Here is an 11,029-nt window from a genome sequence, read left to right on the forward strand (position 1 = left end):
GGCACATTTTTTTTAGATTTTCCTGCAAATTCCGAAAGGATCAATCTCGAAATCCCGAGCTTAAAAACACCCAATCCCGGAGTAATATATATAGAAGAAGAAGATATTATATATACAGAGGGACTACAGATACTGTAATATTCATCTACAAAGATATATATATATATATATATTCCTCCCTTCTCATTACAATATGATCAATGATTTGTAAACAATACTTTTAAATGAAAATAGATTAAAGATGGCGAAAAGATTTTATCATAATGAGAAATATGCTTAATAAAAATAATAAAAATATGTGAAAAAAAATCTATTTCTGGGACATGACTAGATTACTAGATTAAGTTATCTCCCTTACAACAACAACAATGAACATACTGGGAAAGTTCCGTTTTAAAAACAGTTTTCCTGTTGCGTTTTCCTGTACTAAAAAGACTTTTTCTCAGAAGCCTTTAGACGGTTATATCGGACCCTCCACCAAAGGATTGTTAGATTCATGGATTAAGAAGTATGAAGATTTTGTGGGGCTTACAGAAGTTCGAGAAGCACAAGCACAAGTCTTACAAGTAAGTGTTGTTATCTCCCTTTACCGGTTTTAACAAAAATATGTCGAAATATTTAATGAAGATATAAAAGATGTTTTAGAAGTACTTTTTAGACTCACAGGCACTTGTCTCTGATAAAAAAATTCCTATATCCCTTAATATAACTTGGCATTAAGGTATAGGGGAAAAAATCTGAGTCAAGTGCTAGTCTAGATTATAATTATGACGTCTTGAAAGGCTATTATATTTTTTTCTTTGACGCCTTACTTCGACTAGATAAAAAAATATAAAAATCTGGATGGAGGGAAGATTTTATATTTTATGTTCCAACTGTGAAAACAGCAAAGAGGGAAAGCTATTATGGACACTATATTTGCAAAAACTTTTAATATTTAGATAGGTTCTTTGCAAAGCCCACTAGAAGATCTATCTTTTAAAAATATATATATTGAATTTAGTTATGTACATCAAGTGATCCAAATAGGGGGTATTCCACTAGAATTGGGGTGGTGGGCGGTTAAGAGAACCACTAATAAAAATGTTTAACGTGATTTTTCTTAATCATAGGTCTTTGTAGGTCTGTTTAATATATAATTTGTCGAATGAATTCTAAAATAAGGAGCCATGGTATGCTGCCAATGAGACAGCTATGCCACAGACTCCATATGACGTGAATTTAGGCAACTTATTTGCTTCTCAGACCAGAGTTTACGTGATCAAACGTGTATGTTATCACTGCGAAAAAAATGCATTTTTTCTCTCGGATATCGGCAGGTATTTTAACTATGTTAAATTATAAATCATTTGCTCTTAAATTTTCGAAATCGTTAGCAATGATCATATGACATTTTGTGTAAGGATAGCAACGGATCAATACACTTTTTGGCAATTTTCCTTTTTAATATTCTTAAAATATTAATTCAATTAATTATAAAAAGCGTTCTTGCTATTATCAATACAATTAGGAACATATATATTGATATACTGTTCCTGGAAACAATATTAAAATATAAATGAGGGGGGATAGGACCTTTATCGGGACTCCGGGATCGGGTGTTTTTAAGCTTGGGATTTCGGGATTGACCCTTTCGGGATCCGGGAATTCTTTTTTCGGATTTCGGGACCTCGGGATTTCGTATTTTTAAGCCCGGGATTTCGGGATTTCGTGTTTTTAGACCCGGGATTTCGGGAGCAGGACCCCTCCTATCCCCCCCTCATAAATAGTTCATTTATAAGTGCATGATGCCCATCCATAAACAGGCTGATAAAATAATTGTTTTAAGTTATTAAAACGGAAATTTATCAATAGTATATATGTTTAAATCAAATGATTTGTAATTATAGAAACTTGATATTTTTTTTACAAATTTTAGAACGTTTTCGGACGATTTTGTTTGGTTTCTAAATAATACAAATGTGCACTTATTTTGAAAGAATATTATATTCTGTGATATTTATATTATTTTTCTCTCCGATTTTCATTTATAGTTCAACAACCTTAGGCTGTAGTCATTTTTTTTTACCAATATCTGTAACATAGCCCATTTACTAACTTTGACCATAAACGTGTTTTACATAGTTTTTAATATATCTATTTAGGCTGAGTCAAAGTTTGAGGAAGTTCAAGAGAAGAGAAGAAATACAAATAAAGATTTGACTGTGATAAATTCTAAACTGAAAAATGTAGCAGTTGAGTTGGAAAAAACAAACCGTGGCACTGACCGCTACTTAGAGCTAGTCACCAAAGAAAATGCAATAATCAAAGAAGAAAATGAAATAGCAGAAGAAGTACGACTCTTGGAGGAACAAGTCCGAGCAAATTTTGCCATTCTGTCTTCTGCTTTGAGAGACAGTCACGAGAAGGAGCGCGCGCAAGGTGAAAGGACAAAATACTGGTCAATAATCGGATCAATTATTGGTGCTGCAATAGGAATAACAGGAACTACTATAAATAACTATTTACGAATGAAAGAATTGCGCGGAATTGTTCAAACGTCTGCTGGGACGACAGAAGACTATAGAAAAATAGCAATGCAACTATGTGACGCTGTCAAATCACAAAATAGTAAATATGAAGACTTTTTAGGCGACATTCGGACTGCCATTGGTGAAAATAATCCGAGTTCAAAACCAATTGGGAAGTATTCCTCTACACAAATTAATGATATTGTGGAATTATTGAAAAATCAAGACGTTAAATTAACAAAAGAGATTGCTGGTGTGAAGGAATTACTGGGACTGAAAGAAGCCTCGTTATCAACTTCTAGCGTCATATATGTCGGACCACAAATGGAGGAGTTATTGTCTCAAACGGAACGTAATTTAGAATGGAAGATAAAATTGAATTCGTTAGCTACTGTGACATTTCTTTATGGAGCATTAGCATTAACTTTTCCTTTTGTACTGAGTTTCTTTAAAGGAAGTTAACCATAAAATTTCCAATAAAAAATAGATTCCCCAGACAAGTTTTAAATCTTAGACATTTTTAAATTTGTGTATGGATTGTATGTTTGTTTGTAAATTGCATAGAACCAAAACATGTTTATGAAGTTTCGTTATTAGTTCAAATAAGTTTGTATTGTACAAGCATTCTTGTCTTAGAATGCACAAAACAATAATATGGAATCGATCGTGTCCATTGAAATCACATGCTTTTCTTATACTCGTGTTACATGAACATTTTGGATTCCATTAATCCAAAGTTGGAACTAAAGATGTCAACCGTTCACACATGCAATTTCGAACTTATTTTAGACATTCAAATATGTTAGCCTTGAGCATCACTGAAAAGATATTAATTGTCGAAATTTGCACTTGTAGAATTAACATTGATACCGTTAATGATATATATTCATATCATTAAAATCGTTATTTATTGCTAGAGCTATCAGCAGAGGTATCACCTCAGTTGTAGTGATACCTCTGCTGATGTACTTGTCCAAGGGTATCACCAGCCCAGTAGCAAGTACTCTCGTCCTGGCATGAAGCTATGGATATTTTTTATTTAAATATGCTGCCATAACATTTTGTAAAATTGTAAATTGATGAATGCATCTCCCTAGCTAATGCATTCATAGCTCTGATTACTCGTTCATGTTTGGTTTTATATTTGGTCCGTAATGGTTTTATCAGTTCCTCGGCGTTTGAATGTGGTTTTGCACTTTGATATAATTATATTGGCATCGAGAATCGCTAATAAGACATTTTGCGCATCTGGACTTTTTCTAGAGCAATTACAATTGATACAGTAAAAGTTAACCGTCCTTTCGGTTCGGCCTTAAGGGAGTATTGGGGTCGGGGTGGGGTGGAATGGTGTGATATGGATTGAGGTTATTGATATGAATAATTTCAGCAGATAGATATGAACACATTTTTGTTTTTCAACTGCAATAAAAAAGCATACTATTTTCTTACCAAGTTGAAAGTTCTCGAAACAGAATATTTTTTTATTCAATTCTCAGAAGGTAAAACGGGTGTTTATTTCAATTCATATGACCTAGCTCTAGCAATAAATAACGATTTTAATGATATGAATATATTCACTACATGTAGGTAAATATTCAGGAAACGATGAATATCTCTTACAGCTCTTGACATCTGCAAACAATATAAGTAGATGGAGTTAAAACTGTGTATATGTAAATTTTATTATTTTATAATATCCAATCAAATTTGAATAAGTTTAAATCCGCTTTTTATACGACCTCACAAATTTTTTTGGGATCGTATAAATGGTACCATGTCGTCGTCGTCGTCTGTCTGTGTCGTCATCGGAAGACACATTGCTTTCCGGACAATTTAGTGAATGGAGATCTATGAAATTTATTAAGACGGTTTAATACCACAAAATGAAGGTTGGGATTGATTTTGTGATGATGGTTCCAATCGTTCAGGAATTAGGGGCCAAAAAGGGACCAAAACAAGCATTTTTTCTAGTTCCAGGATAACTTGTGTATTATTATTTCCATTGCTCTGAAATTGTACCACAATATTTAATACCACAAGTAGAAGGTTGAGATTCATTTTTGGGGTTATTGGGCCAACAGGTTAGGAATTAAGGGCCTAAAAGGGGCCAAAAACAATATTTTTTCTAGTTTCCAGAAAATAACTTGTGTGTTAGTGTACAGATCTCTCTGACATTGTACCACAAGGTTTCATATAACAATTGGAAGGCTGGGATTGAGAAAAGGGTTAATTGCCCATTTATGTAGGAATAGGGAGCCAAAAAAGGCCAAAAACAAGCATTTTTCTAGTTTCCAGACAATAACTTGTGTTTAACTGTATGAATCTCTCTGAAATGGTACTACAATGTTCAATACTACAAAGGAAAGTCTTTCCAACGATAATTATAGGTTTCTTTTTTTAAAGATAATTATATATTTTTTGAAAAATTTCAAGAAGAAATATTTTATTGCACTGTATTGCACAATAGATTTGTAAGAACTTTGACCACATTTATATTGTTTCAGAAACCTATATTATGTCAAAATTTCTATCACAATCCAAATTCAGACAGTATCAAGCTGGTATCCCAACTGTTCAGGGTCCAACCTCTGTGGTCGTATCATGTTGCGCTCAGCGAAGCATTTCATTTATATCATTTTCAGATATCAATCTTAATAACAATGCTTGAGGAAACATTGATACAAACAAAGCAAGCAAGCCAGACAAATAAACCTTAAAAAGTTTGTCTCGGCTAGCATTACGAAAAGAGCTGTAAACATAGAATCTTGTTGAAATACATTTATTTAATATCTCTTTCAACATATGCAAAGTTTAGAAAAGTATCTGCAATGTGAGTTCAGTTCAGTTTCTTGTATATTCCTCCATTAATTGTGGAGCACTACCCAAAGGGTATAGTTTTAGCAACTATGTACACCTTAAAACATAAGGAAACAATTAATTATATACAGATGACTGAATTTGGTTATAATAATCACTAATACCCTAGTCCCACTAGGCCACGATCGCACTACGATCTGTGAAAAAAGTGCAAATTTTGATGATCGTAGTGCGATCGTGTAGATCGCAGTAAGGTCGTATCACGGTCGTGGTGAGGTCTTCAAGATCGTGAAGAGCGTGGCCAACTTTGAACATGTTCAAAACAATCGTGGTGCGGTCGTGGCGAAATCAGGTCGTAGTAGAAGCGTAGTGAGAGCGCACTAAGATCGTAGTAAGATCGCAAAGGTCGCTGTACAATCGTAGCGAGAGCGTAGCGAAAGCGTGATTCTATTCGGAGAGACTGCGCTACGATCGCACAGCGACGTTATCACGACCTCACTACGACCATCACGTTCTCACTGCGACGCAACTACGCTTCCACTACGACTATATCACGCTGTTCACGACCATAGTACGATTCTAGCACGCCCTTGCCGTCCTCATCACGCTCTTCTTACGACCTGACTACGTTCACACTACGACCATCATTCTCATTGTCATTTTCACATAAAATATATAAAAAATGCTCCCTAGATTTTGTTTGTTTAAATGTAATTATCCATTTGCTCTAACGGCTCGACCATGCTTCTCGTTTTTATATAGATTAGACCGTTGGTTTTCCCGTTTAAATGGTTTAACACTAGTAATATTTTGGGTCCTTTATAACGTGCTAATTGATGTGAGCCAAGGCTCCGTGTTGAAGGCCGTACCATGGCCTATAATGGTTTACTTTTATAAATTGTTACTTGGATGGAGAGTTGTCTCATTGGAACTCATACCACATCTTCCTATATCTATTGATACATCTATGTCATATCTGTTATCGTTCACTAAAATATCGTCATTGAGCTTCATGGACCAGCAATCGGTTGTAATTTAGGTTGGATTGGTCGGTCCGACATCTCTGCTTGATCAGGATTCGTTACTTTGCTCCCTCTGCCTCAACATCAACTCCTACCACCATGCCCACGTGTTCTGGTAGATTTTGGTGGCATGACTGTATTGTTTCCGAGAAATCTACGATTTAGAAATAGAAGGAATTGAACTGTATTGATATGGAACACGATGTTGACGTTATTGCTGAGAACGTAGTAAGATCGCGCTATGAACGTAGTATAATCGTGGTAAGAACGTGTAATAATCGCAGTAAGATCGTGTTGGAATCTGATAACTCGTGGTATGGTCGTAGTGAGAACGTGAAGAGCGTAGAAAGATCTTGATAAGCGTAGTGAGGTCGCAGAATAAGCGCGGTGAGAACGTGGTATAATCGTAGCGGGATCTTTGTAGAAGCGTAGAGAGGACGTAGTAGCATCGTGAAAGCAACGAAAATTTACATTTTCATGCCGCTCATACCGCGACCTCACCACGATCTAAATTTATTTTAGATCGCGGTGAGCGTGGTGCGATCGTGGTCTAGTGGGACTGGGGCTTAAAAGATAAATATCATAATTAATGTGAGTAAACAGGCATTAGGGGCACTACGAAGGTTCAGGGAAAAGGTCGTTAGCCCTTTACGATCATCATCCCGAACTTGCCATTATATATTGACAAGGACGTATGTTAGTTATACGTCCTTGATATTGAGTGGATGTTCATGTACATAGATTATTTTAAAAAAGAAACATTGCTTTAGTTGTCTTTATTTTGATGCCAAATCACCGAAGGGTCAAGAATGGACTTACAAATCGAATATAATATTCAATCAATCAATGTTCAAAATAAAGCAAGTGAGGTATGTAGATATATGATTTGAGGCATTTCTTGCCATGGTGTGGGTTTTTCAAGCAACTCTTGGGTTCGTTTTTTTATACGACCGTAAAAAAATTTTGCGGTCGTATATTGGTATGACATGGCGTCGTCGTCGTCGTCGTCGTCGTCGTCCGAAGACACATTGGTTTTCGCTCTATAACTTTAGTTTAAGTAAATAGACATCTATGAAATTTAAACACAAGGTTTATGACCACAAAAGTAAGGTTGGAATTGATTTTGGGAGTTTTGGTCCCAACATTTTAGGAATCAGATGCCAAAAAGGGCCCAAATAAGTATTTTTCTTGGTTTTCGCACAATAACTTTAGTATAAGTTTATAGAAATCTATGAAATTTAAACACTAGGTTTATGAACACAAAAGGCAAGTTGAGATTGATTTTGGGAGTTTTGGTCCCAGATAACTGTTTAGGAATTAGAGGCCCATAGGGTCCAAAATTAAACTTTGTTTGATTTCATCAAAAATTGAATAATTGGGGTCCACTAACTGTGTATGTAGATTCTTAATTTTTGGTCCCGTTTTCGAATTGGTCTACATTAAGGTCCAAAGGGTCCAAAATTAAACTTAGTTTGATTTTAACAAAAATTGAATTCTTGGGGTTCTTTGATATACTGAATCTAAACATGTACTTATATTTTTTGATTATGGGCCCAGTTTTCAAGTTGGTCCAAATCGGGGTCCAAAATTAAACTTTGTTTGATTTCAACAAAAATTGAATTATTGGGGTTCTTTGATATGCTGAATCTAAACATGTACTTAGATTTTTTTTATTAAGGGCCAAGTTTTCAAGTTGGTCCAAATCGGGGTCCCAAATAAACTGTGTTTGATTTCAACAAAAAATGAATCCTGGGGTTCTTTGATATGCTGAATCTAAACATGTATTAAGATTTTTGCTTATGGGGCCAGTTTTCAAGTTGATCTAAATCGTGGTCCAAAATTAAACTTTGTTTGATATCAACAAAAATTGAACCCTTGGGGTTCTTTGATATGCTGAATCTAAACATGTATTTAGATTTTTGATTATAGGCACAGTTCCAAGTTGGTCCAAAATTAAACTTTGTTTGATATCAACAAAAATTGAATCCTTGGGGTTCTTTGATAAATGCTGAATCTAACCATGTATTGAGATTTTTGATATTAGGGCCCGATTATCAAATTGGTCCACATTGAGGTCTAAAGGGTCCAAAATTGAACTTTATTTGATTTCATTAAAAATTGAATTCTTGGGGCTCTTTGATATGCTGAATCTAACCATGTATTTAGATTTTGGATATTGGACCATAATAGGTAAATGTCCAATTTAAAATTTTTAAGTTTTTAAGTTTAATTTCTTAGACCACATTCATTCTGTGTCAGAAACCTATGTTGTGTCAACTATTTAATCACAATCCAAATTCAGAGCTGTATCAAGCTTGAATGTTGTGTCCATACTTGCCCCAACTGTTCAGGGTTCGAACTCTGCGGTTGCATAAAGCTGCACCCTGCAGAGGAGCATCTAGTTTTTAAATACACTTACCGGTAACTAAAATTTGTGTTAAAATCAGAAAATTGCTAAACCTTATTTGAATTTGGATATATTCTAAATTTCCAATATACCTATTATCTTTAAATTCAATAAATTTCCTGACATATTTTTTACAGGAGAGCACATGATTTTATGATTTGTCTCGATGCTTTACAGATACTGTTGCACAATACTTAGTAAATCTGTTTTCAGACTATATAAAGAATTCGCAAAATAAATTGTGACCCCCAATTTCTGTCTTTGGAAAATTGACAATTTCTTAAATCTAGAGGTTAAAAAATTGACCCCCCCCCATTTTTTAAAATTTTATTTCTGAAACTAGAAAAATGCTTGTTTTGGCCCCTTATTACTTAACTTTTGGGACTATCACCACAAAAATAATCCCAACCTTCCATTTGTGGTATTGAACCGTTTGGTTAAATTTCAAAGAGATCAATACACTTAAGTAAAGTTATTGTCCCGAAACAAAATGTCTTCAAAGGACACTGACGAAGATGACATGATACCAATATACGACTGCAAATGTTTTTGCGATCGTATAAAAAATACCTTATGAGCATACGATACAGTTTTGATCCAATGCTGATTTTTTTTAAAGAAAATTTGCATACAAGCTATTTTTCACCTTGTCAATTCAATTATGTTATAAACAATATACCATCTTGACCTACTTAATGAGATACTAGTAATTTAAATGGAATCAACATTTTAGACATCTACCAAAAATTACCCTTTTTTTTTATCATTTTTTTTTTCTGGATATGTATCATATTTTAAACAATTCCATTGTTTACTTTTTCATAAAAAAAATGGTACAAATAATCTTCATACATAATCAAACCTCAGGGACGGATCCAGCCATTTTAAAGGGGGGGGGGGGGGGTTCCCAACCCAGGATAAAGGGGGTGGGGTGGATTCCAACCACATATCCTGTTTCAAATGCATTGATCGTCCAAAAAAAACGGGGGGGGGGGGGGGGGGCTGGTTCTAACACCCCCCTGAACCAACAAATGTCATTTTAAAATAGAGGGCTCCATGAACACTTTTTTCAAGTTAAATCAGTTGAAAAAATGCATGTTTTCCTGATGTCACGAAAATAACATTTTACGTTAGCAACTTCTTTACCTCCTCTATAACTGTATCATATGCTCTTAAACCAAAAGGACAGACTAACACAAGAAACCAAAATGCCCCTCTACTCTCATTGGCCCACCATAAATATGCAAAACTGTGACAAAAATAATCTTTAGAGGGCAATAACACCTACAAGAAGGGGGTTAAAGGTTAAAACTTAAAGACTTTTTCAATAGATTATGTATTGCCGATCATTTTTGCTGTTTATTGAATATAAACAACACTAACCTTTGTAAACAATAGCCATTCAAAGGCAATAGCCTCTATAATTAGTCTTGACATAAATAGAAAGTAGGAAGATATGATCTTTAAATTATGAACATTCTGGTTGTCTCATGGTCTTTACAATTTGAGTAATCTACCAAATGTTATCCCAATTCAATTTCAGCCATGTTGGTTGATGGACTGTAATATAATTCACAACAAATTATAGCCTAGACATCCTTAGAATTAATTGTGTAAAGTTTGGTTTAAATGAGCTCGAATTTTTTGTCAAAGAAGTTTTTTCTTAAAGTTTACACCAGATGAAATATGACGGATGATACCATTCATCAAAAGAGGTGTAAAGCTCATCAGGGCCAGATGATAAAATGAATATTCAAATTATTCATTGATCATAGTTTAATCAATCTTGTCTTAAAAATCTGAAGGCCCCAGCATAAAATAAATGACTTTCTATATGCTCTACACATTAAAGTATACCCACGTTTTTTTGATTTTTTTTTTACACATTTTCATAAGTGTTTGTTGTGTGTTCATTTCTATTTACACATTTGTATGTGTGGTTGTTGAATGTTTATTTCTACAATTTTCACATTTGAATGATGTTTGTTGCATGTTTGTTTCTATTTACACATGTGTATAGGTGCATTCTAAATGTTCATTTCTATTTAACCATTTGTTATGTGTTAGTTGCATGTTTATTTGGCCCATGGTGCAGCTGCATATCAGGTTTGCTCAACCTTATTTTAACAGTACATAAGTAATGGACCTGATGTGAAGCAGGAGGGACAGACAGACATAGTGATTTATATATACACTAACAATCCTTGTAAAAGAAGATATTTTCAAATTGTATTCCTTCTGTGTAATTTTCTTTGAAAATTTCTAACATTTTT

At 34.3% G+C, this 11,029-nt stretch overlaps 1 protein-coding gene across 1 annotated transcript; it reads left to right on the top strand.

The window, feature by feature from the left end:
- Positions 1-348: 348 nt before the first annotated feature.
- LOC143065960 (mitochondrial potassium channel-like) lies at positions 349-3,103 on the top strand. The gene is made up of 2 exons (XM_076239191.1): positions 349-566; positions 2,145-3,103. Exons 1-2 carry the CDS (start codon positions 369-371, stop codon positions 2,970-2,972), a joined length of 1,026 nt encoding a protein of 341 aa, XP_076095306.1. The 5' UTR covers positions 349-368; the 3' UTR covers positions 2,973-3,103.
- The last annotated feature ends 7,926 nt before the right edge of the window (positions 3,104-11,029 follow it).

This window comes from Mytilus galloprovincialis, chromosome 1 (genome assembly GCF_965363235.1).
Source record: "Mytilus galloprovincialis chromosome 1, xbMytGall1.hap1.1, whole genome shotgun sequence".
NCBI lineage: Eukaryota > Metazoa > Mollusca > Bivalvia > Mytilida > Mytilidae > Mytilus > Mytilus galloprovincialis.